At 39.7% G+C, this 27,810-nt stretch overlaps 1 protein-coding gene across 1 annotated transcript; it reads right to left on the minus strand.

Moving 5' to 3' along the window:
• Positions 1 to 10,384: 10,384 nt before the first annotated feature.
• On the minus strand, positions 10,385 to 23,363 carry PLRG1 (pleiotropic regulator 1). The gene is made up of 15 exons (XM_053976012.1): positions 23,296 to 23,363; positions 21,447 to 21,553; positions 21,081 to 21,223; positions 19,965 to 20,018; positions 18,635 to 18,728; positions 18,169 to 18,259; positions 17,871 to 17,972; positions 16,891 to 16,983; positions 16,391 to 16,540; positions 16,181 to 16,282; positions 15,573 to 15,675; positions 14,881 to 14,989; positions 13,261 to 13,400; positions 11,573 to 11,766; positions 10,385 to 10,590 (listed from the first exon to the last, which is right to left on the minus strand). The coding sequence occupies exons 1-15, from the start codon at positions 23,302 to 23,304 to the stop codon at positions 10,531 to 10,533; spliced, it is 1,551 nt and encodes a 516-aa protein (XP_053831987.1). The 5' UTR covers positions 23,305 to 23,363; the 3' UTR covers positions 10,385 to 10,530.
• Positions 23,364 to 27,810: the final 4,447 nt, after the last annotated feature.

Below are 27,810 nucleotides of genomic sequence, written 5' to 3' on the forward strand. Positions count from 1 at the left end.
GAGTTAACTTCAGCTGTCTCAATTTGCACCAATAAACTGGGCAGTGAATCACAACAGGCTGGGGCATAGGCAGACTCCTGCCAAGGGCTGCCTCGGCCAGGCCATGGAGGCCAGGCAGGTTCATGGGCGATTATCTGGGGATTGCAGCCAGTTCTCCCATGCACTCAAGTCACAGACAGCAACACGGCATATCCAAAGACATCAAACTGCTGCTGATCACAGGTAAAAAACTCCCCAAGAGGTGAAGATAACTGGGATAATAAGTATCTTTGGGGGGAGGATGAAGAGTGTTAAAATTCTCTCTTGAGAGACTTTGTTTTCCTACTAAATTACTCCTCTGTAAACTCATGCCTGGCTTTCCCTCTGCCCATCAATTAACATATTGAAAAGCCTCACCAGAGTGCTGGGAGATGCAATTCCTTCTTCAAAACCTATTTCTAAAGCAGCCATTCAATGCAGGGAGCTTTTGTGTGCCCAAGTTCAGAAGCCACTTCACTTTTTTTGACCTCTCTGTTAGAGAGACGAAACTCTTTGGCTAATATCTCAGCCTGGGGATTTTTTCCCTCTTTGAAGAAACACAGAGAAAAGGCAAAGGCACAACAATGAGAAAATAGTTCAAATTGGAATTTTAAACAGGTGTTTAGACAGAACAAATATTGATGCCTCGGTTCATCACCTTCTGAGGTGGGAAAGGACATGAAAGAAAGAAGCAATACATTAATGCAGTTAGAACATTTCAGAATTAATTGAAACACCCCATCCCAGCACACCCAGCATAGTCTCTCTGGCTGCCTCATCCCAATAAACATTTACTGATTATACAAAAATACAAAACCACTCAGTGTGGTAGAAATCACCTCCCCTGTTATGACTAGCAGATTCAGGGCACAAATGTAACTGCAGAATTTGCTGAAGAGGGCTTATGACCAAATGTGCTGGCAGAGAAAAGATATTTTACAAAATGCAGCCATGAGGACAATGTAACTTTTAAAGTTCTCTGCCAGTGTATGTTGGGTGGATTTATTTGGTCTATGAGGCAAGACTCAAGGCTTATCTGTTGGCTTAAATCTCTACTAAGGGAAAAGAGGAAAAATGGGGGTTCGATAGAGGAAATTTTATAGTATGAAGTTTGGGAGGTTTGATCCTATGGCCCTACTTCTGCGGTGGGTTTATAGGACACAAAAAGCACATGAAAAATCTTACTTCAGTGTTACTTCTCAATACTTATTCTCTTGTGTACTTTTTATTTCTACTTCCTGCTGTCAAAGGAGAAAAAGCCCAGAACAGATGTGGAAAATGTAAATAGATGGAAAGTGAGTGGATCAACCAGCCAAGACAGGCATTTCAAAAATGTTAGTGCTTCTTAATCACACCTTGCTCTTTTCACCATCTTGTCCCTGGTAACTCCAGTGTCCTGTTCTCAGCACACAGGTCAGCTGGGCAGAGCTCACGGCAGGCTTGGGTTCACACTGGGGGTTTCTGTGTGCAGTACCACACACATGAAAATACATTAAATGATGTATGCATGAGCAAAGCTGGCTTAAAGATGTGAATCAAAGCGAGAAAGAAGAAAAATGAGTGAAAAGAAAGACATGAGGCAAAGACAGCAAATTACACCAGTTTATCAGACCATTGAATGAGGGTGTTTTGTTAATTTAAAATGCAGTATTTAAAAATAATAATAATAAAGAAACTCATCATATTAACTGAGGCAACTAATGGAAAACAAATGCCTGGCTTCAATGAGCCAGATAACGGAAAAAAAGCCAAAGAAGAAATTTTGGCAACACAAAGAAGACTTCAGAGCAAAGCAAATACAAGAACACTTCCTCTCTCTCCTCCTGTTATGGGATGCAACAGCAAGGGTCACCATACCACAGAGTGCGTATCACAACATTCACGTCTTGATTTAAAAGGAGAAAAGAATGTGAAATAGCAACTGCAAATTTAGTTTCCCAAAATTTATTTCCTCAGGAATGTGCATATGCTTTGTTTTCTCCAAGCTTAATATCCAGCATGAAAAGTAGATGGTTGTATGGGGTTTACATGGCCAGGTTTTGGTAGTGTGTGTTGGTGGGGATGGATGATCAGGCAGCAAACAGCCCAAAGAGCTGGGCACATTTTCAAACAGCTGACACTGCCCTGCTGAAGCTGCTGTCACTGCCACTAGTTCCTAGGAAAGGGTGGCAAGAGGTGGGACATGTATGGAGCAGCACAGGCTGGATCTACCTCAGTACCTGAGCGAAAACCTCCAAACTAAGATATAGCCCCTAGGGCTGGTAGGTAAACTGAGGTACAGCCCCCAGGGCTTACACCACCTTGAGCCCTGTAGGAACATTTTGGTTTTTAGTAGCAAAAATGCTTCAATACTAATATTTGGAGCAATGGCCTGGATGCAAAGCCATCCTAGCAACCCCCAGAGATTTGTAAAAAACAAGCTTTGCAAGTAACTACAGTCGTGGAGCCCCTGAACAGCAACTAAGCATAGCATCATGGGGCAGGATCCATTCCTGTGCTATGCTTAGTTACTGCTCAGGCTGCGTATTTGTTAGGGACAATGATCACTGCAGGGAGGCAATGAGCAAAGCAGCTGTAGAATTTCTGTTTCCCAAACTGCATTGACCTTGCCAAAAAAAATTTAGAAATCCAATGGAGTGAATCAGTGATACTTCTCAGTCCCATTTCAAATGGGGAAAAAAAAAAAAAAAAAAAAGCATACAAAGCTATTTGGTGGAAAACGTGAAAAATGCAACTCCATGCTCAGTGCGCCTTATAATTGTGTCAAATTATAGATCACAACCATTATTCTTATTGTTGTGATGCTTTCAGACAGGAGAAACAACAATGTTGTCAGCAAAACAGCTTTAGAGTGTCTACAAACTGCACAGTGAATTTTAAAGACATTACCCTATAAACACAACTCCAGCAGGTGATCCCTTTCTAACCTCTAGGCATCAAGAAACCCATTTCTTCTTCCCCTGTAATGCACTCACTTCTCCGATGGTCTCTGGTGCTCAGGAGGGAAACAACAGATTATTATTTTATTCTGCTCATGAGCCAACAAAGAGGCTTTTGGTAGGAGTGGAAGAAGGGGCAGTGCTCTAGGCTGGGAGTACAGTGATGTGGCTGTGTCTCTGCCCACCACCTCCCTCCATTCTGGAAAGGGCAGGCTGAGAAAGAGGAAGCACAGGGTGAAAGCTGGGAGGAGGAAAGCAGCATCCCACTATGCTGACCACTGTCCTAATCAGACTCAGCACAGGGGGAAATTACAGCAGTCTAAGGAAAACTAAAAGCACTGAAAAGGAATTTTAAAAGCTGAGAATCAAATGTATTTTTGCAAGAGGCTTAGCTGAGTATAACTACTTATCATCAAAATGTGAGGCTAAGACTTTTTAATATTTTCCAAGGTAAGGTTCTATAGGAACATTACCTTTATTCTCTCTTGCATAATACAAATTATGTTCCCCTTGTACTGAAAGAGAGAAGTGACTTCACATGAACTGCATGTGAGAATCTACAGGAAAACCTTTCAAAAAAAAAAAAAAAAGGGAGAAAGAAAAGGAAAGAGGATGAGCAAAGTATATTCTTTATACAGGAACATTTCTAAATTCAACCACATACTACTTTGGTCCTGTCTACACTAGAGAAAAGCACCAAGTTAAAAAAAGTGAGAACTTACATGTCTTAAAGCAAGGAAAACAGTGTGAAAACACAGTACTGCCCTGAGGTAGGAGTGACAACAGCTGTTATTTTAAAACACGCTGGTCCCAGCGGTTAACTGTGAGGTGCAGAAAATCACTAGTTCTGTTTGTCACATCCCACACACCTCTCCACACAGGTATCAGTTATCACCAGAGTTGTTTCAGATTAACTGCTGCAGTATAAGCAGTGTGTAAGGCACACAGAGAACAGCACACAGACATTTATGTTCTGGCTCTTCATTTTATAAACACACCTCACCTCACCATCCTTTGTCTTCCCTTTGAACAGAGCAACAACATTTAGACTTTTCTTTTTGGAAGACATGTACAGAGATGCAATATCCTCCAAGCAGAAAGTTCTCCCATTTTCTACTTGTGACCATTATTGGTAATGGCTCCTTGCCTGCAATTTTTTCTTTTCTTTCTCTATAGGTAGAGAAACGTGTTATCATGAGACTTGTATGTCCTGAAATATTCCTGAGTCCAAAATTTTAAGACAATTTAGAAGTTTGACCACAATTTAAAGGTCTTTATTACCTGCAATACTAGATCTGTTTACTATTCACAGCAACTATTTATGGGGCTTAAGAAAGTAAGAAATTGTGAAACAATAAAGCCAGACATTTTCTCATCACAAAGACAGATTTTCACTCACAGAGATTTTGGGATTCTTCCACCAGAATATCCCCATCTCAGCTTCACCAATACAAAGCATCTGCCAGGACAGTCAGCCAGGTTGGCCTGAACATTTCTCAGTGGAATGCTGAGCTTTAGCAGACATGATTTACTTGAACATCTTCTTCACTTTGGTTTAGGTTTCAATAGGTGCCCCATTCCATCTCAGCCTTTACCACTTGCCTATTTTCTGTTACAAATGTGGAAACTGTTGTCAGATTTTGTTATTAAAACCAGTGTGAGGCATTGTTAACAACCACTGCTGCATCTTATACACAGTGTGCTGCAGTACTGTGATTTCTCAAGAAGAATCAAGAAGGGTGAGAGGAACTGTGAGGATGGAGGCAGAACTATTATCTATCAACATCGGGTTGTATATCAGGTTATTCAGTCAGTATTTTCTGTCTCCAAGAACAACTTCCCACCACAAAACACTCCCCCTGCATACTTCTGTCAGAGTGTTTGATGCAGCAAGGCCGAATCACACAGGGACCTGAAAGAGCAACCGATAGCACAGCTCACTGCACCTGGCCAACATGAAGCTCTCCAGAACAGCTGAGGATCTCACAGGCTCCTCAGGGATGTTGTTGATGGAAGAAGGCCAGGACAAGTTTGGGGGAAAAGGGAAAAAAGAAAGGAGTTACCAGATCATAATTAATCAGGCTGGAGATATGGGCTAGAGATAGTTTCCAATTTCTTAGCAGTGTTTTCACCATTAAAGTTTCCCAAGAACAAAAACTGAGAAATTGAAACCTGTGAGAGAACACAAAACTAAAATTGCACTGCCACAGGGTTATGTTACAGGCAGTGTGTGGACCTTCTCTTCAGTGTGTCAATTTTTGAAACTCACTGTGCCATTTTAAACACAGTCTTTCTATTTTAATCACTCCAGAAGAACTGCATCACTGAACTGGCAACTGCATGGCAACTAAAACTTCAGAAACACCAGGAGCAGTTTTCTTTCCTCTCATATAATTAAAGGACATTTACAACCTCACCTAAAAATCACAAAACAAGGAAAAAAAAAAAAAAAAAACAGGTTTGCCCAGGAAAACAAATAAACTGCACTTCACTACATTAATTTATGTGAGCAGCAAGCAATTTTATCTATGCTTTCATTTAGCTATTGTGATTGATTGCTAGTTACTTTCAAATTCCCTGTTAAAGTTTGATTTAGGGCAACACAAAACTCCTTCACTGGGATTCAGTTCCAAATAGAACAAAGTCATTAACAGAATTAATAGATTCTGGTCGGATCGCACTGCCAAGCTTTCTTTAAAAGAAACATGCTCATTAGCATGGTGCATGGGAAGAAAAGACATTGAATGAGCAGGAAAGAATTAATATACCTACAGGACATGAAATGTGACTCATCTGGCAGCTGAAGCTCAAATTTTTGTATGGAGTTCTTATATTCATAATCTGTATTGCTGCTTTATTGAGAGCAGATCTCTAGTTGTCAGTGCAGGAAGTTTGCTTGTCAAGGGGATTTATTTGGAAATAGTTAAGTCATGTTATGATTTGTAGTGTCTTTTCCCAGATTAAAAAAAAAACAAACAACAAAACACTTTTGGATGTAGCACAAAGGTTTTTCTGATCGCACAAGCTACACTCTTACTTATGACAACAGTCTCCCAACAGTAATACATCCTGTCAGCATGATATTCTGTGGCTATGAACTCACTTCTCGTTCCTCAGTTCACCACTTACCTGTCAGAAAAAAACAAACTCAGTGCTGTAAGGTAATCCCTACATTCAATCAGCTCTAAAAAAATTAGCCTTTTTAAAAGGATATTCATCATGCAAACTTTGGCTTCACTCTTCACACTTTACTTTTAAGCCTTGTTTAGAACTGTAACTGCAAGCGTTTCCTCAATGAAAATCCCAGTGCAGCTGCAAATCCCTCCAGGCTTATCATCCTGCAGTGCTCCACAATTCTTCACCTGCCACTGAATTTTCTGTAGTATACTGAGTTATAATTTGGAGCATGAGGGCACTGGAATATGCAGATACATACAACACCTGCACTTTTCAGAAATGCATTTCTAGCTTGGTGTAAAAAGATTTTTTTGCATAAAGGTGCCCACATTTTCATTTTCACCATTGGCTGCACCCCCATTAAAACACTATTGCTCCTCCATTCTTCCATTTATACTCATCTAATCCAGAAATGCCCCCTCTACTCCAGCCTGCCAGGTAAATATAGCAAGTTTTCAAATAACAGCTCTAGTCTCCTTTAGTCTTAATTCTTCCACGATCCTTTTCACCTCCCTGAGAGGTTTCAGTTAATTACAGTTTTCTCATCTGGTTTCTGGGAAGTCTTATTTTTCTCTACATGTAGCCTTTAGTACTCATAATTCATACTGATGCTGCATTGACTCTCCCTTGCTCTGAAGGACTTAACCCTTCATCCCTTCTCTTAGTGATGCATCACCTGGGAAAAAAAAAAGACATTTGCAGCATCTAAAAACTCAAGAATTGTTATTGGAGCAGAAAGAATACAGGTGACATGCCTTGCAAAGACATGCTCTCCCTAAAAAACAAAGGCTGCAAAAACACATTGGCAGAAATGAGCATTTCACACATTACCTGCACTTCTCAAACACAAGGGTAAGGTGTGGAAAGAAAAAACACCCCAGCACAATATGAATTTCCCAAGCATTTTCAACTACATTTTTTTTGTCAGTGATTTCAACCTTCCTTGCAAGGAGACAGACATTTAGCTCAATTATTTTACTGCTGAGGTTTAATTTGCAGGTGAGTGCCTCCAGTTAATCCACCCTTTAGATACAAGTTTGGGGCTTGTGTACTCATTATATTCAAACAGAAACTCTAAAGAAAGGTTAACAAAACCCTGGTGCTAATGTGCACCTGAAAGAAGTTAACTGACCTAAGTGCACAACTAAGTGTTACAAAGCCTACCCCACATAGATTCAGCAATAGAAGACAGTAACCTAAGGGATGATCCTGCCACAAAACTCTCACCCAGAACTCGTCCTAGAACTCACACTTAACTCCAGAGGTGTTTTGATATTTTATAAAAACACACTAGAGAAAATGCATGAACAATTCTGTATCTGTTTTGCTAATCCCTTCATGCAGACAGGAAGCTCTGCATAAAACAGCAATCAATAGTTTCTCTCTTCCCATTACAGCTGATGTGCAAAAGTGTTTCTTACTGTGCTATGGGAAACAGTCCATGTTGATACTGAGTTACTTTCACTTCAATACAGTTGTTTTTTCTTCTTCTTACTATAAAAACCATAATGGAAAAAAGACATGAATTCATATTGTATGGAAGGTTTTATTGATTGCTAAATTGCTGTCGCTTACATCAGGTATAGTACTTTAATTCCAATCCAACAAAACTAAAAAGAAGCTGCTGTTAGACACTTGTTTCTGTAAGCTTTTCAGTTGCCAAATACATATTGTTCTGCACAACTCTCATGTTGCCTGCAGCTACAACACTGTTGTGTTGCTCAGCTTACACTGTACGCTTCAGTATAAGCGGAGTGATCTGAAAATTCATCACTTTTACCAGTTACACTTTTTTATGTTACAAACAAAACCCATTTCCTCACTTCTCTGCAATTTTATACACAGTATAAAACAAATCTCAGGGTCTGTGGTAGAAATTATTTGATCCTATACAGAAGACAACATCAAATTTTATGAAATTAAGGAAAATAATTATTCTCTGTGATTAGACTCCCATTCAAGGTTACTCAAACTGACATAGCATTGTGACCCTTCCCAGAAGCATGGATAATCCATCCAGCAGATCAGATCCTCCTCTTTTCCTTCATCTTATGACTGACATGGACAAACCTAATGTCACTGCATATCCTACATGATCAGGCCCATGTGTGTCACAAATGACTATCCAGGCTTACTCAGCACCAGAGAAGTACTTTGATGAAATGTGATAATCTTGATGCACCATAAACAATACTTACATAAAAACATGTGATGATATTCACATTACTGTCAAGAGGAAGAAAAAACTGCTGGGAAGGAAATGAACAAGTCAATCAAATGTTCAAGAATACACTTAAAAAAAAAAAAAAATCACACTTCAAGCAGGGGCAGCCTATCCTAGGGCCAAAAAGGAAACACATTATCCCAATTAATAGTGCAAAGCCTTTAATGTATAAACAAAATCTTTACTGAGGGCACAAAAAAGAAATGCTCTCGTAACCACTGCCCTAAGGTATCAGATTCCTGCAGAAGTCCAGAGAAGAAACACAGGTTCTTAAGGAGACTTTCTGATCTCTCTTCAAAATTATAAAGAGTAAAATAAATGCAGTTTCTAAAGCAAAGTGCCCATACAGAAAAGATTTGCTAGAACTGTGGCACATAGCTAGAGCTGTAATTTCTCCTTCCTCATTCCAGACTATCAAAAAAAAATTAGACACTTCTTAAAAAAACCCAAAAAATGAAATGAAAAAAATCCTCAACAATCCCACTTCTTTTCAAGTTAAGTTGTTTCTCCCTGCTCTGGTTTCCTAAAGAGGATTTCACTGTGAGCAACAAAATTCTGTGTTAACACCAATAATTCATTGATTTGTGGAATGAAGCCTCAGTAGCAGTATACAACATGCATAAGCCACAATCTGGAATTTTAACTGTTATTATTAGTTAACATGGAAAGAACGGTCATCAAGATCCAGAAAAATTCAAATTACCACTCAAATAAAAGATGCTTAATCCAACTCGTAAATACCAAATATTCCCCCTCCTATTTTGTGAAGTTGCTTCTGATAGTAGCTGTCAACCAAAATTCAGTTATTTATGTAGCATGGACTCCCTTAAAATAACATTGTCAAACATTCAGATTATAAATACAAGACCTCCTATGTATCATAAAAAAGACAAAAAATTGTCATAATATAAACAACACCTAGTTTTACTAGCTTTTTGTAAATTACATTGCAAATAACTCTCTTCTCGAACATAAATCCTAGATTTGAAAGAAGTCAAACTGGTAGAGAATAGAAATAATTATTGTGAAGTGCTTGATATCAACGCTTTTTATCAATGAGGCCACAGACTAATTCTCAGCATCTACTCAGCGTAAAACCTGCCAGTGCAGCTATTAACACTGCTAGCAAATTTGCCAATAATGGACTGGCCAGATGACAATGATTTTCTCCACTGCCCTCTGAAAAGAAAGTACTTTAGAGCAGCACAGACATCACAGATAAGCAGTAGCAAGGAGGTTTACATGTTTACTGCTTGTTAGGTGACTATTTGTAAAGCCAGTGAAAGATTTGTCTCTTCAGAAGTACAAACTATCTTTCAGTAACAGTTTATTTTAAATTCCTTCCTAAGATCATGGGAGGACAGCAACCTATAAAAAAAGGTTTAAATGACTTAAGAGCTTTTCCTCTAGCTGAGTATTAGAAGTTCACTGCACTCTACTGTCATATATGCTTTAGATAGCTGGAAAAAACAAACAGTTCACCTACAAAGAAAGTCAACTGGTCCTGCAAACAAAATGATTTGGCAGCGGTCCTTGCTACAGAAGACCCATTCTGAAATAACTAAGTGAAAATGAATGCTTCCATTTGAACACTTTCCTGGGGAAAGATACACTCTGAAGATCCATTTCCGTCAATAACACAGCACCAGCAATGCTCAATGGCCATGTTTATAACAAGGTTTATACCATATTATTGTGTTGTTCTGCTTGTTTCTAAATTACTCTGTAACTCTAATTTAGTATAGATTTAGCCTATGCACAATAAACAATATTCGTCTAAAATCTGAAAGTGTCCCCAAGGAACTTCCAGAAGATGACTTCTATGCATAAGTTTGTGATTAACTTTTGAGGTCAAGCAAGGGTGTTTCAGACAACTTAGCTCATCAAAATATTTTTATAAGAATCTGCTGAGTGTAAGTCTAAAAAAAATAACCACCTGGACACCTATCTTTTTCATGAACCATGCATGCTCCACAAAGTTAAGATTCAACTGGTTTGCTGGAATCGCAACAAAAAAAGACAAAAGGAAAGAGAAATAAAATTTATTATAAAACATGTTGAAATAGCAATGACTTAGCTGACTTCTTGCTCTGCTGTTCTAGGCAGAACAAAATGTGACTGAATGCTCTCAGGAAAGCCAAAACAAAATTACAGAAGTAGTATGTTGCCACACTAAAATCGCTTTCTCTTGATAATTTCTGGTTTCCAGCTGACAGGATGGGTTTCTTCAGTCTAAAGGGGAAAAAAAAAAAAAGGATTATTTTAAACTTGAAACTCACCTATAATTAAGGTTTAGTTTAAAATACTACTTATGAAGTATATGTACTCTATTTCATATGTAGCATTATTAATACCTAATCTAATGTAATTAATTTATTCAAATTAAAATTTCTATCATCTCACTGTCTGAAGTACACAGCAATACTTGTTCTGTACTTGTCTTTTTTTTTTTCCAACAAGGAAAATGATCAGGTTGCCAGTGGCATTTCCAAAACAACACTGTGGTTATCAAAGCACATGAACAGGAGTTGCCAGTGACAGACATACCTACATCAGTATTGGTAGATGTCATGGAGTGTATTTTGCCCAACTTCAAAATAGATAAAAAATTCCTGATTTTTTATATCTAAGACTTACTCCTAGTTTAATTCAGTGCAAAATTCCAACATTTAATAAAAATTCTTACATTCTTTATATTGAAGACATACACTGATAGACTGTACAATCATCTGCTGTCTTCTCCACTGGTAAATTAATTCACATTTTAGAATAACAGTTTGAAAATAAGCTCTTGACTCTAAATTCTAAAAATTGTCAAGGGCAATAACTAATCCAAATAATATAAATAAGTACAGTAAACCTTAAAAGTGCAATCCTTTTGCTGATTCCCATGTTTTTACCAATACAACCCCACGCAGTTTCCCACTGGGTTCAAAACTCTATGTACAGGATCGTATTCAGATTTCTCCAAACTTGAACACAAAGGCCTTTTACAGAAGAGTTCAGAGACCTGACACTTATTTGTACTACAGCATATAACAATAATTAGGAATGCAGAAATTAGCTACTCTCCTGTTAATGCTAATACAGCGGTCTTTCAAACTTCAACAAAATGGTTTACGCAAGTCTGAACATGTTCCCTAAAGACATGTGTTATATTTGTCTGAATTTTCCTGATTTTATGAAAACACTTTAAAAAGACACTTTGACATACCGCAGTATCATCTTCTTTGTATACTTTTATGGTTTTATCAGCTTCAGCTGTTAGCAATCTGCTTTCTGACTGGTCAAAAACACAAGCAAATATTCCTGATTCACTGTCCAAAGAACCCGGCTGTACAGCTGCATGTACTCTCTGGAAGTTGTATCCAGTTCTCCAGTCCCAAAGGTGCATAGTGCCATTATCAGCTACAACAAACAAACAAACAAACTTAGTATTTTGACCAGTTAATTTCTATCTGTTTTCTAAAAACAGCATCATGAACAACTAGTAAATACATCAGGAATACATCACACAACATTCATGTAGAATAGCTCAGTACACCCTATAGATTTTCCTATTTTCTGCTGTTTTCCTTCCTCAGAATCTCATTCATATTTTCATCATATAACCCAGAGAGATGATACACTACATCACAGGGGAATTGCAGCAAGTTGCTTTGGAGGCACAGTAAGGACTGGTATTCTGAATATCAAGCTCCCTGCTCAGAAGTTGAATAAGGAGGCATCATCCTCCCAAAGAGATTAGAACATTAAGGACTTACTTAATGCAAAGTACATTTATTGTTTGCAGAGATTTTATTCCAAATCCAGTTTAAACCACTGCCAGTATTGCTGCTACTGGCATCAGCTACAGGGTATTCACAGCAATCTGAACTCTATTCAGAAGGATGCTCTCAAGAAAATTTTTCAGTTACAAAACCCAATATCCTTCAAAAGCATTATCTAGCCAAAACAGATCTATAAAAATTAAATTTCTCCACAGATACCAGCTAGACTAGAAATCCAGATGTTTCAAGAAGGGTGTTTCTACAGTAGAAAACTCCAAGGTAAAATCAACTTTTGATTCAGCATCATCTTCTCTGAAGCTGCTGTAGATAGCGTGAGGATGTAAAGGGGAGAACTGATACTCAAATTTTAATATTTTAGAAGTCACAATTAATATTAGTAAAAATGATAATAGGTTTTTTTAATGTGGAGAAGGTGTTTTTTAAGACTCAGCTACTACTAACATAAAAAAGTCTTAAAAGGATGCTCTGAAAGTGTCTTCAAATAATAATAATGACATGTAAGTCCATTCCAGTATTTTGTGAAGTTCTTGTTCTTACTGGGGATGAACCATTTGTAAAATACAGCTTTATCCAAATTTTAAAATCAAGGGCCCCTTTTACACATAGTTGGAAACATAACCAGAGTAAGGTGACTATGTAATTAGCTGTGTCCCAACTCCTGCTTAGCACATTTCCATCTTACTCCACATCCGTAGCCTACAGGACCAAGGGCACATTAGACCAAGTGCCTTATTCCAAATCACCTTCAGCAAGGTGCTTCTACATCCTCTATCCAGTCTCACTGCCCCAACATGCAGCTAACTCTAGAGGAGGCACTAATGACCAGCAGATCATAAAAGATGGACTCTGGAGCCCTGCAGCAGCAGCCAGCTGAGAAGAGGAAACCTCTTCCATGCAGTACGTTAGAAGTCCTTCAAATTTATTTTATTTGCATGCAGCTCAGAAACATCCAAGGAGATGAATGTGGCCCTGCTCACTATTAAATGAAATGATGTCCTGCAGCAGGCTGACAGGCCAAGGTAAAGCAGAGCTCCATGAGCATCCCTGCCTAAGGACCTCCAGCCACATGTACATGGGGGAGAGGAGAGGAATGTGTATTTCTCATTTTTACCTCCTGAGACCAGAACACCATCGGAATTTACAGCCAGTGTGTTTATAATAGCATTGTGACCAGAGAGATTCTGAATGAAGTTTCCATCTGGGAATTTCCACTGCTTAATATTATCTGGAGAGCCAGATGCAAATGTGTAACTGAAAGAAAATAAACACAGTATCTTAAAGCTCAAAATAGCTGTAGTGAGAGCAAATGTTCATTCTAAATGCTAGTTGCAAAATTACTTAATATTAAAACTGCTTTTCTGACATGTTTACTTCACATGAAATTAAACAATTTTATGAAGTCATGAATTACCTACCTACTGTTTTCCTTCCGCTTCATGAACTAAACTTTATAACATCCTATATGCCATAGGATTTAATATGCAAACAAATATTTAAAATGCACATTAAGTTCTCTTCAGTTGTTATTCTGGCAAATTTTCATGTATCAGGGCATCATCAGCAAAAGTAACAGGATAAAAAGGCAAGAAGCCGCAAGCATAGGTTAATGCCTAGTCTTCCAAAATTACATAAACAAGGAAATAGCCCTGCAAAAATGTAACTACGAAAGACAATTTCTTCCACTGAGTTACCCCAAAATAAGAATTTCCTTCATTTTAAGATGTGAAAGCAGTTACATGGGTATTTGGGTAGCCTGTAGGAATACTTTCATTTGCCACAATATCCAGAGAATTTGCTGTCTATTTAAAAGATACCGCAAATAAAAAAGTTGAGTATTACGAGAAAATACCACAACATTAAAAAAAATAGAAATACTGAACTACAGGCTGACGGTTGCTACCGTTTGACAAGAACACTTCAAGTTTATTTTCAGAAAGGTGTAATTGATGAAGCTGAAACCTGAATTACTTTTTTTTTCAGAATGTAAGCAAAATAGAGGCTTTTTCTATAGCTAACAGGCGATACAATTTTTCAGGCACACACTGGAACAGAGTTTATTCATATCAAAGATTCTGAATTTCTGACAGAAATGACAGAATGTAATTTTAAAATATTAAAGGCGCAGAAGTAATCAAGTTCTATGTGAACTCCTTTTCTCCATTGTTTTAATGGGGATCTAAACAGGCAACTGTTGTGCATCAAAATACAGCTTCTAAATTCAGAGCACTTCCAAGAACATCTGCTTCAAAGCTTCAGTTTTCACACTGAGGTTTTTTTTTAAGGCCAGTTAGATTGAAATGTCTCATGCAGTGAAACACATATTCAAAAGAAAGACCACTCTGTTCATCACTGTCTCCTTTAGCATTAATCACATGTGTGCATTGGCACATTACAAAACTACTGTAATTCCTGCTCACAACCAATCAGTTACATATTTATTATTACCCTTACATATCACTGAGTTTAAAGGATTGAATGAAAGGCACACACATAAGTAATTCTGTGGGATATAAGGCATTCTAAGGATTCCTAATGTACACCAATGCCAATACCAGGGAAGCACAATCAGTGCAGTAAAATATATCTGATAATTGATATGTACCTTTTTGCATCATCCTAAATGCATTAGTTTCTCACATTATTATGCTCTACCATTCTAGATGATCATTCACATTGGCTCTCTTCAATTCTCAAAAAACTGTGAAAGTGTAACAGAACAAAGAAAACTTACTGTCTTGGATGCAGCACTACTGCTCTTACTGATTTCTTGTGATTTGTTAAAGTAACACGAGTTTTTCCTGCCACCAAGTCCCAGAGCCGTATGGTAGTATCATGACTGCCTACAATGAGAAGAAAATAATAATTAAAAAAAAAAAGTAAAAATCATCACCTTGATTTTATTATAATCACTATGTTGCTAAGGCAGACAGAATGATGTGAGAGAGACATAAATACTGTGCTAATGCCACCTCAGACAAAGAAGATGCCAGATTGCAAAAGTATTTTTACTCAATTTTAAGAAGTGCCCGGTTTTGCAGGATAACTTTAAGAAATTACACTGCAAAGCTGGATTTTGACATAATGGGAATGAAGATGAACACTTAACCACAGTACTGGACACTCCTTAACTGAAATGGGGAGAACTGAAATATTACAGAAAATGCAAGTCTCAATACATATTATAACACAAATGAAAACATCAGAAAAAAAAGGAAGTGCAGAAAAGCATTCAAACAATGTACAGCCCTATTTGCTTAAACATACCATTAATAGTATGCAATAATCATTGCATGGCCCATTTTCAACAGAAACTAGTATGAGATTTGAGCAAATTCACCAAGATAACATTATGAACGTCACACAATTACTGAACAAACACATTCACCATTAGGTTTTTCAATCATGAAACCACACTTACTATACCTGTAATAATTTGTGGTTCTGCAGCTTGGCACTTCACAGTTGCTACTGCATTTGTGTGTCCTGACAGTGTGTGCACACTGGCTTTTGTCCTTACATCCCAAATCTATGAATTCACAGCAAATATGTCAGAGGTTAGTAACAGGTGCTTATTCAATGTATTTTAGGCACTGTCATTGTTTACATAATTTCCCTGCCACAGTCCTACAGATTAAAAAATGGTATTTAGGTGGTATTTTTCACTTAACCATTTATTACACAACTGCCTCAGCTAGCAAATTTCAAGGGGAGCAGGAACCTGCCAGTGAACTTCCAGGCATATGGATAATTCAAGTCACCATAATCCCATACCACCTTCTAGATACAAAGCAATCCTACATATACTATGTAGTCTACTTACTAAATTAAGAAATAAAACATTATCCTGATGTGACATGACATGTTCATGCATTTGGGCTTCAATTTTATCAACAATATAAGACAAAGCTAACACAAATCATCTTAGTATTTCATCTAAATTGATGATAATCTTTGCTAAGTGCTCATTTTTACAAAAGAAGATATTGAAATACACACATCAAGATGTTAAAACACAACAATGCTACACTTACTCGTGCTGTTGAATCTCTGCTGCATGTCACCAGCACATCTATTGTTGGATGCAAGTCTAAGCCATAAACAGCACTTAGATGACCGTGGTAATGTCTGATAACCTAGATGAATAAAAACCATGCAAACTAATAATTGAAAGAATATTCTAAATGCTTTGATTTCTGTATTTTCTACTACCAATTCCTTCAGTTAAAGAAACTGCAGCTTACCTTATTGTATTCAAGATCCCAGCATTTCACTTGTTTGTCTTCTCCACAGGAAAAGAGGTATGGACTTCTTGCACTTACTATCACCCCACGTACAGTACTGATGTGTCCCGTCAAAGACAATTTCAATTTGCCACTAGCAAGGTCCCAAATCTGCACCAAAATAGGTATTTTAAGGTAAACAGGAAAAAGCTACACTGTGAATCTGGGTGAACAGCCCAGATTTAACTGATCCTGCTGCAATGTTAGTTAAAAATACAGTCACATAAACACTTGTTCTCCAGATACTACCATGTAATAAATGAAATCTCAAGAAAAGAACTAGTGCTACTCCACAAACCCTTTATGAAAAAGCAATAAAAGAAAAAATGTTCTGCACTTCATTATTCTGCAAACAGTAAACAAGAAATTGTTTACAAGGGCTGGAAACATTTGTAAATAAGAAGGACAAAAAAAACCTCACCCCCTGCTAACTTTGTCAGTCATTTCTTCCAACCTCTTACCTTTATGGTTCTGTCAGCAGAGCCAGTAACAAACCACTGATTTCCTGGTTCTACTGCAATACATCTCACCCAGCCCAGATGACCACTGATAACCTTCAGAAAGAGAAAAAAAAAAAAATCTATATCAGAAATAATACAATACCTTTTGATGTAATTTTCCTTCTCCAACACTGAAATTTGCTAGTATTTACCAAGAAAAGTCAAATGTAAAATCAGATCTGGAGACAGCTTGATTTCTACTTCAGTTAAGGAGAAAACTAGAAATTTACATACACCAGACTTGGGGAAGCTGCAATTCAGAAAGACCCCATTCATATAACAAACATTTTCACATCCTTTGAGAGTCCATAACACTTCCAACACTTGAAGCTTTGCAGAGAAAGACTGTATTTGAGCAGATTCCTTATGCTGCTGTATAATCCTTATACAAAGAACAATTATAAAAACATTGGCTATTAAATCACATTTCTATATAATAACCTCTTAAAGCACACCATCATCTTCTTTTCCCCAAAACAGGGGTAATCTGAGAGTAGGACACTTTGCAATAATAAAATAATGGAGACTGATCTCACAAGAAATACTCTGCTGACATATGCTTTGCTTTCGGCAACCTGTTTCTCTAAATTCTCCAAAGTCATTCAGCTAAAATCAAACCCCATAACTGGTTTCACTGAATGTCATGTTCCATGTACTGTCATACAGCTCATTTCAAAAGATTTAAAACACAACAAAGCTTCTTAGGCAGAAATACAGCAAACCTTCCACCAAATTTATCATAACACAGCTACGAGAGTGAAAAAGATGTTCAAAGAGAGACTGTGTGTATACACAACTTAGTTGTGATCACTTTTCAATCACATTTTCAAATCATATTTGATTATATTTTTGTGAATGAGAACAAAAATATTTATTTGAGGTCTTACACAGAGTATGTTTGCTTTTATATGCACATTCATGTCATATAATTTCTAACTTACTCTGTACAGTTTCCAAGGTGGATGCCACTGAGGTTTGGGCATGGTTGGAGCCTTCTTTGGCATTAACGCAGAATTTTTGTTTCCACCAGCTTCCACCATAGCCTGTAAGTTAAAAGAAAGGTTACTCTTCTGGTTTGTATCTTATCTCTTTGTCCAAAGCCTAAAACCTTCTCATTCTGCCTTCTCAATACTGATTAAATTCAGTCAGTCAGGACATCTCTACACAACACACACGCAGATCCAGAAGCAATCTGGTCAACACCATGTCCTGTTTTCATCAGACGTGCAACAGACTCACCACAGACATCCCCGGAGGTTGGGAACGCTCAGATATTCCAGCATGCCTGTAAATGTCACCCACACCAGCAGCTGTCCGGTTTGCATCCAGCCTAGGGGGAGGGAAAATGGTTCATGAGTTGCAATCGACTTTCTCCTGCTAAGTGATGAGGCATCACAGGGCTGCACCCAGCTGAGTGTTGTACACCTCTCAGGATAGAGAGTCCACAACCTCTCTTGGCACCCTGTCCAGGGCCTGACCACCCTAAGGTACAGATACCACAAAGCTTCACATTTTTTTCTTCCAACTAAACAAAATTTCCCTTGTCCCAACTTCTACCTGCTCCCTCTTGTGACAATACAAAAAAACAATGCCTGTCCACACTAAAAGCAGTTTCTTTAGGAATATTGTAATTACTCCAAGTAGCTCTTATCCCAGCTTCTGTGATTTGCCTTGCAGTTCCCACAGAAAACAGTGTCAGCAGTACCTGGACTGGGAAGCAGGAAGTGCTACAGCTAAGGACTGTGCTGCAGATTCACTTGGCATCCTCTGGACCTTAGTATCTGCTGTCAAAGCCACACCTTGAAAAAAAAAAAACCACATAAGAAACAAAGACAGCTCCTTTAAACAGGATCTCAGAAGTGTATTATACAAACATATATACACTTATACCTGCAAACAAGTATCTGACACACCTGTAACATAAACTTTCATCCTTTAATAACATTTTCACATCCAATTCAAATCTACTGAATACTTTATTTTGGCACAAATCCTTTCCATCTTGATCTATTACATACGTGAGTATAAAATTTCTGGAGTATAAAACAGTATGTCAGTGGAAAGAAAAAAAAAAGTCTAATTAGGAGTAGCATCCATCTTTAAATCCAGCTTTAACTCCTATGAAAATCCAAACATCACAGAAATAAACACAATCTTATGAAGCATTTGCTAACATAGGCTCTTTAGTATAACCTATAATCCATCCCTATGCAGCGTTTGGTATCACACAGCAGCGCCAGAACCACAATAGGTTTAGTCCTACTGAAGTGAGAATTTCAGGCTACATCTTCAGATTTTTAACCTTATCTCAAGAACAGCACATATTGTCTAAAAAAATTAAAAACACTTTGTAAAGTATAGTTTTGGTGCAGACTGGTGAATTTAACTCATTGCTTTATTTATTTTCCTAACCAAACTTCTGCCAGTTGACAACAAACTCACATTTGAGCAAAATATTCGGGTTAAAGCAAGAAACAGCAAAGAAAGAAATCTGATTTTCAACCCTGATATAAATGATTCTATTAAAAGAACACTAAACTTAAGGAAGACACTGTGAGCAATTCTTGTCCCCACAGTTAGAAGCAACTATGCCTGTTTTTTCAATGGTTGAGGGTGCACTGAACACTCCCATCTGTTACGTTATAAATCAAGACAACAGATTTTCCACTATACTCATAATGAACTTAAGCACAATAAACAATCAACAGCTAAAACTAAGCTCATCCAAGAACACAGCAGGATCCATCAGTAACAATGGCAATGAGCAATGGCCATTGTAACAACACAGAAACATAACCCTTACAAGCACAGGCAAAATCACATGACACTAAAATTATTACACCCTCAAGTCTCTTCCCCAGAGCAAGGTGGTGAAACCTGTACTTTTCTGCTCAGGTGATGAAAAGTAGGCAACATTCCCCTACTATTAAGTATGGATTCACATCAAGAGAAAGCCTGCTCCTGCTAGGATGAAGGATATCTTGTTCATACAGGAACTCAAAAAATCCATAAAACACTTGCAAAACTTTACTTACCAGGCCCAGACGGGTATGGGTGTGTACCAGTTACCATATACTCAACTTCTTGTCCTACAGAGCAAGAGAATGTTATATTAATAATTACATTTTATACTGCACTGCAAACAATGCACTCAAACAGCAAATAGAGGAAAAGACAGCAGATCATACACAGCAAAAGAAACTAGTAACCACCTCCAATGTACTTAGATATTTCTCATTTTCATTAATTTAATTTGTTCTGGTTATCTCCATTTTAGAAAACTCAACTGTAAAAAAAATAATTAATTTGAACGGTGAAGCTACCTGTTATCAAGAGGACTCAAGAAAAAAATCTTTATACTGCCTCTGAAGTAGATACCATTTATTCAAAGACCACAAGTGTCTGAAATGTAAGCTAGTTAGTTGGTTGCCTGTACTGTCAGAACTGAAAAAGGTACTTTTCTTCTTAAAGGATTTTTCATTCTCTCAACACGTTTCACTTGCATAATACTTCCACATAAAGCACCTTGGGCAGAATCTCAATATCAACTGAATATCAACTACCTCAACCAAAATGAGGCAGCATTTTTAGTAGAGAAATTTTCATATGGGATCTACCTAATACATACACATTTTATATATCACAAAACATATATTGAAAAAAACTCTACCGATTTGAAATAAAGCATTTTCTGGTTTAAAAATTGCACAGCTAAAAGACTGTAAATATACTATGAAACAAAATAACCACCCCAAACAAAAAACAACACACAAAAATGCCAAAACAAACAAAAGTCAACCAAAGAGCATGTCCTTAATCATCATGAACTTGCAAACATAAGAAATACATTACTCAACTCTAACACCTAAGTACACCACACACTAACGTTACCAAAAATTACTCTTTTTACCAATTAATCACTATAAAAATCCACAGCACGTAATAACTCCTTTGTTAAATGCAGCTTTCCACTTTTTCTGAATCACTTACCACCTGTGGACCCTAGCACAAAAAATACCAATCAAAAAAGGTTTTTATTTGATTTCTGCATTTATCTCCAGTGGATTAACACTGGACTGCATTCTGCAGATTTTACGTCAGTGAGACTGTTACAAAAGAAAGGACAAATATAGCACTAAGGGCAAACTAACCTTGATTTCCAGAATACTGTTTGTGTCCATATGGATCCCCAGTGTTGGGGCCTCCTTTCTCCCTCAGGTTCTCTTTGAGCGTGGGCATGTGTAGCACTGAGCCGTACTCCGTGCGCAGCTTGACTGCCATCTTCACCTTGTGACTGTGGCAAGAGTAAAGCAAAATCCTCATTGAACCCCACTTTCTGAACTGTTACCAAGTTCTGAAACATTTTAGAGAGGATGTCATAAAACTTACTTTACAACTCTAGTATTTCTCTTCCCTCAAAACTACACTGTTGACAGTACAGAAACATCTGAATTTCTGACTTGGGTGGAGCAATCATTGACAGAGTTTAAAACTTCACTGAGTGCAGCAGCACTTACCTTTCTTCATCCAATGGTATAGGCTTGGCATTATCAGCTACAAACATGTCATGAGTTCTCTTCAAAGACCTGAACACAAGTGTGTGCACAGAATGCTTTTGGACTTCCTAAAATAAAGAAAAGAGCATTTAAAGAAGTTTGAACATATTTAAATAAAAAACTGAACACTGAAACATAAATTGAACTGAGTAGCAATTTCTCAGTTCTGTTATATGACATGCAACCATTCAGTTCATAGAAGACACTAATCTTCTTGGAAACTAAAAAAGTAAGTTATTATGTCAGTTGTTTTACTTTGGTGTTTATTCAAAACTGTATTCTATTCCTTGAAAACTTACAAGACTTTGAAAAGCAAGCCAAAAACTTTAATCAAACTTTCTGCACTGGTTTTTACAGGACAAATCCATGAGTATAATAGCTTTTATCCCATGTCCTCCCCAGTTCTGTTTTTATACGTAAGCAATATAGAAGCCAATTCAGAAAAAAAAAAAACCCAGCCTGTAAATTTTCCTTCACTACCACTGTAAAAAGAATGTGGGCAATAATGAATTTCTATGTACAGTACCACTTCATGTTAGCATGGCTAATTACCACCCAACAACAGCAGCTGTTGACACCATAAACAGAGGAGTAGGTACCATCATGTCTCCCCAACAGAGAAGAAACTTCTGCAAGTAATTTTTAACAGATGTTTTCTGTAAAAAAAACAGCTCACAGTGTTGCATCAGGCAGCAGTCCTTGCACCTTCTTCTACAACCATGACAGCCCCACATGCCTTCAGAAGTGCATGATATTCACCCCACAGTAAAGATTCTACAACCTATAAAACCAGTGGCCTTCTCCACAGGTGTGCTCCCAAGGCCTCACAAAAAAAGTTGAGGTTTCCCTTATGGGCTAACAGTCAGCAGTAAGTCTCTGGTGGTTAAACAACACAGCATCACTCCCCCACGATCACAGAACAGAATGTGCTGAGCTGGAAGTAGCTTACAGGGATCATCGAGTCCAACTCCTGGCTCTGCACAAGACACCCCAAGAGGCACGTCCTCTGTGCCCAAGAGCACTGCCCAAATGTTCACTGAACTCTGTCAGCCTTGCTGCTGTGACCACTTCCCTGGGAGCCTGTTCAAGCACACCACCACCCTGTGGGTGAAGAACCTTTTCCTGATATCCAACCTAAACTGCCCTGACACAACTTCAGGCCATTCTCTTGGATCCTGTCACTGGTCACCACAGAGATCGGATCAGAGCCTGCTCCTCTGCTTTCCCCTCAAGAGGAACCTGTAAACTGAAATAAGGTTTCCCTTCACCCTCTTCTCCAGGCTGAATATGGCAAATGACCGCATCCATTCCTCACTCCGACCATTCATTTACACCATTCATCTCCATATCCTTTATACCTTTTTCTGATGTTGTGGTACCCAAAACAAAACCCAGCACTCGAGGTGAGGCCGCCCCAAAGCAGAGCAGAGCGGGACAATTCCCTTTCTTGACGAGCTGGCGATGCGGTGCCCGATGGCCCCCAGCACCGGCATTCGGCACAAGTCTGGCAAAGCAAACCCGCTGCCCGCTGCTCACTCCCTCCCCAGACACGCACACTCCGATGAGCGGCACCTGCTGCGTTCTGCGGGCACCTCGCTGTCCCCGGGCCGAACCGGGCAGGGGCCGCGATGGAGGGGCCGCCACGGGCCATCCTCACAGCGGCCTTTCCCACCCGGGGGCAGCGAAGGTGGCGGGTGCGGGGCGGCGCTTCTCCCGCCCGGCCCCAACCCGCTCCCGCTCCTTGGTCTCGCCCAGAGCGTCTGAAGGACGCGACAGAGCGAACGCGCGGGGCCGCTCCCCCGTCCCTCACCTCCGCCATGGCGCCGCCGAACTCCCCCCGCCGCGGCCGCTATGGAGCCACTTCCGGCGCCTTCCCGCGCCGGACCGGAAGTGATGCAAAAAGAGGGAACTGGACGGAGGCCCTCAAGCGGAGGGGCGGGGCTTATGGCAACTCTTCCGCTCCATGCACGGGGGGTCGCGGGTTCGAGCCCCGCTGGAGCTGCCGAAGCAGCCGGTGCGAGTCACTTCATCAATGTGTACAAATATATAAAGGGGTGGTGACAAGAGAATGGAGCCAGGCTCTGTCGGTGGTGCCAGGCAACAGGACAAGAGGCAGTGGGCAGCACCTGATGCAGAGGAATTTCCACCTGAACATGGGGAAGAACTTCTTTACTGTGCAGATGATGGTGCAGCGGCACAAAGAGGTTGCGGAGTCTCCATCACTGGAGATAATCGCAGCCCTGTGCCGCGTGCTCTGCGATGGCCCTGCGTGATCCGGCAGGTGCGACGCGGTGACCGCGCTCCCCGCGGTCCCTCCAGCCTGAGCCATCCCGCGGCCATGCCCTGGCGGCGCTGTTCCCGGCGGCGGGCGCGGCGCGGTCAGCGGCCGGCAGAGGGCGGTGTGGCGCTGCGGGAGAGGCGCCGGCGCTGCCCCGCCGCCGGCCCGCTGAGGGGCCGCGCGCTGCCGCCTCAGGATGAGGCACTGAGCCTGAGCTGGGCAGTCCCGCTTCTTTGGGTCTGAAACTATCGGACCTGGCAAACGTTTAGGGCCGTGGAGCTACAGGTTTCGTGTATTGCCTTCCTCGTGACTCCTCAGGGGTAAAGCCATACAGTGTTGAACCGCGGTGATATTGGATGTTAGCCATTATAGCTGATCTTTTGGGAAGAGTGTCTTAAGTTTTGCTCCACAGGACCTCATTTCGATGGAGAGTGAAACGTGAACGAGCCGGCGACCCCTGTACTTCATGGCAAAGTGTTGGTTGTGAAAGGGCAGAGGCTGTAATTCTCTTCCAAACGTACCCTGTTACTCCACCAGATATTTCACTTCCATTCGTGAGCAGAATAACCAAATGCATTTGTGCAAATTTCAAATAGGCACCTACTTTCTCCACATATACTCACCTGCTCTTAATTCCAGGAAGTCTTGTCCTCCTAAGCAGTAGCTGAGATTAGGCAAGCTCATCTTTTGCAGCCACTCCATCATGATGCTCTTCTTTACTACCAAACCAGCCACTCACTCTGTCTGCTTGCCTGCATGCCTGAGCTGTGAACAGTTTACAAAACAATCTGAGCTAGAAGTAATTCGGTACAACGTAGTTGGTTCAAACCTGCTGCCTGTACTAGCTACAGGACTGCGTTAGCCTGGGATTATTTCTGGCACACACCTTGCCTGCTTGATATAAATATTGTATCTTTTCTGCAGTTGGTGGGTCACTTCTGGTAGCTGTGCTGCTGGTTTGTATTTAGTAATTTAGGGTGCAGTGATGGAAACTTGAAGTGGCTTTGAGCCCCAGCTCCCGTTCTAGGTAGAGGTGGGGAAGAGACGCCAATTACATTGTGTCAGTAGCGGTGGGGAACTACTGCCAGCTCCGCTTCAAGCCAAGGCAGCCAGGTTTCAGGTTTAACAAGTCAGCCTATTTTGGTAGTCCCTCTGGTGTGGCTGGCAATCCCCGTTGGATTTCAGAGCTTGCTATAAACACCAGCACAGCATCTCGCAGAGAGGGAGCTTTGTCTGTCCTTGCTTAAAGTGCAACCTAGAGTATAAACTCCAAAGGGCAGTGTGTCAAAATGGGGCAAGTCTCTTACATCCTCTTGGGCTGATGAGGTTAGACTGAAGATACACAACGTTTGAAAGGAAACTTGGGGAGAGCTAGGAATTTCAAACAGGTTTATCTTTCTTTTTTAAAGTTGCACGCAGAGTAGCATGTGCCTGCTTGATCACTCAGTTGACTGGTGGATTTGATGTGTGGAAGTGGTTTAAAGGGTAGTCTCTGGCTGTTTATAGAGTTGTTTCCTTCCTATTTGCTGTTGAAAGAAATCAGATTTATTTCCACTGCCTTTTAAAGGGAAATAAAATTTGAAATATGCACTCTGGTAGCAAAATAAAAAAAAATATATTTAGCAAGAAAACTTGTCCTCACTTGTTATTACTATTAATAGAAGTATTCACATGGCCCTGGAGTTGCTGTAGTTTTTCTGGTTTTTTTTACACATAAACATTCCCCTCAGAAATTTATAATCTGAATTTGTTTCCTATTATCCTTGTAATGCTTTAGAAACTCAGAGGACCAATTATTCTTTTCAGAGTTTTCAGAATCCAGTTAGAGGACAATTTTTTTTTTTTTTTTTTCCTAGAAGGTTTAGTCTAGGGTGAAATTTAGTCCTGGAACATCAATAAATCATGTCAGTAATACTAATAAGAATATGCACCTCATTAATTTTCTTTGTTGCATATGACTTCTTGATGTGTGCTTGCATGTCAGCTACAGCTGCAATTCTGGAAATAGCTAACAATGTATTTTTTATAAGTACTATTTCATAGAAGGTGACTAGCAAATTGGATGAACTTTTAGTGTTATATTAAAGCCAAAGTGAATAGCCCAGTCATTAATGTTGCTCCCAGAACATGGAGATAGCATTCATTATCATTTACAAGAAATCTTTGAAGTAATATTTGCTACCAATAAAAGCAAATAAGAAGGATGTTCATCTCAGCAGGGGTGAATTTAAGTTTTCATAGGATGACACTATTACAACACAACTGTTTTAAAAGGACATTTCTAAATCAACAGCTATTTTAAAATTGAAACACTATAGCTCAATGTAAGCCAAGAAGGTTCTGTTCCCTAAGACCTCTTTGGGGATCCATCCAGCTCTGAAGAGCCATGATCTGGTGATCACGACTCGCCTGGGTCGGGGGGTTTGTGTAAAGAGGGTTGCATCACTGGCCAGCACTACAAACACCAGGGCAGCGAGCAAACAGTCGTTCCTCAAAACACACACACGCCTCTGCCAGTAAGTGCTTTTTTAGTAAAAAATACTGTACACAGGGATGTCCTGGAACACCAACAGGTACATGGAGTATTACTACAGTTTCTAGCAGACATGCTGTGGTATCACCACCACATTAGCTCTGGGAACACCTTCTCATTAACCACGTGAGTTGGAGGATGGAGTATGAAGGAAGAGAGGTTGTTTCTGTTTTGAAGAGAGTGCTTCTTTGATACCATTTTTAGAAGAAATGTAAGCTATAGTTTTGGTTCTTCATAAGGCTTTATTCAATCCTTATAAAGTGTCAGCCTGACTGTAATGGTTGCAAGCATGAGCGTAAAATCACTTCTCATAACCAAGATGCTAATGGAGTTTAACTTCTGCTGCCAAAATGCTTTCCTGTATGTGTGTATGTTTGCCAGGATAGCCTCCTCTGTATGCCAGTCCAATTTTGGACTGTTTTTGTTGATAAAAGTCTTCAGGCACAACCTCTGCAGTGCAGACAAGGCCCTTGCTTACCAGATGGACAGTCACACGATCCCTGCCCTGAGGCATCTGGTCATTTGGCACATAGCTGCCAGCCTGCTGGGGTGTGACATACACGTGTTGCTCATGGAGAATCCTCATGGAGACACCACCACCCAAGTCTCCTAGGGAAGCCAATGAAAGGTACTAAAGCTGGGAGGGGCAAAGGCTGAGTTTCAAAGGGGAAATCCCATCTGAAGGCAGAATAAGCCTGGGGATTTCCCATGATGGGGCTCTGCAGTTGGCTTGGTGGCTCCTGCACCAACCCTCGTCATCCAGTCTGACAGCCTCCGCACAGACACAACCAGGGCTCTCCATCAGGAGCTAAAGAGAGTTTAATGCCTGAAGGAGAACACCATAAATTACTGCAGAGCATGCTGGTAGTTTAAAAACAGATTTTGCACAAACATTACTTGATGTTATTAATATTTAATTAAGATTTGTGTGAACTGAGCTGGGATAATTTGAGTTTCTAGCTCAGGAATAGTGAGACCTAGTTTTAGTTCCACTGTACCACAGGCTGCTCATAAGCCCTGGGCAAAGGCTCAAGGACTATGTCCCTTCCATATGTAAGATGAGGGTGGCTGAACTTCCCTCAGAGGTACATGGAGGGAAAACTGTATTAAAAGTTAGGATATTCCCAAAATCAATGATAACACCTTTGCTAGCATCCATAAGTGGAAATAACTTGTTAATGATGTCAGTGTTGGCCTTAGACAGATTTCTTAATGTCTGTAGGGAGAAGTTTGTGTTCTTCCAAATCTAATAGTGTTGGTGATGTCCTCATGCAGGAGATCCAATTCAGTGGAGTTTCAGCTCCTTGAGCCATGGCTGATTTAGGGCCAAACTGTTTAATAATTAAACCAGTCAGGTTAAACAGTTTTCATATTTTGTGAAACTCCATAGTTTACTAGAATTCTGACAACAGCACGGATACAGGAAAAAGGCCTAAACCAATACATTTTAGCTGTTCTTAACTTTGCTTCCTGTAAAATCCTCCCCTCCATCAAGTTAGTCTTCGAAATGGAAG

The sequence above is a fragment of the Vidua macroura genome, chromosome 4, assembly GCF_024509145.1.
Source record: "Vidua macroura isolate BioBank_ID:100142 chromosome 4, ASM2450914v1, whole genome shotgun sequence".
Classification (NCBI taxonomy): domain Eukaryota; kingdom Metazoa; phylum Chordata; class Aves; order Passeriformes; family Viduidae; genus Vidua; species Vidua macroura.

Coding starts and splice junctions, on each gene's coding strand:
- PLRG1 (XM_053976012.1), bottom strand. Junction 16,984..17,870: donor CACCTTGGAAACTGTACAGA/GTAAGTTAGAAA, acceptor CTCTTTCTGAAG/GTTATCAGTGGTCATCTGGG. Junction 11,767..13,260: donor TGGTGTTCTGGTCTCAGGAG/GTAAAAATGAGA, acceptor TGTTTGTTGTAG/CTGATAATGGCACTATGCAC.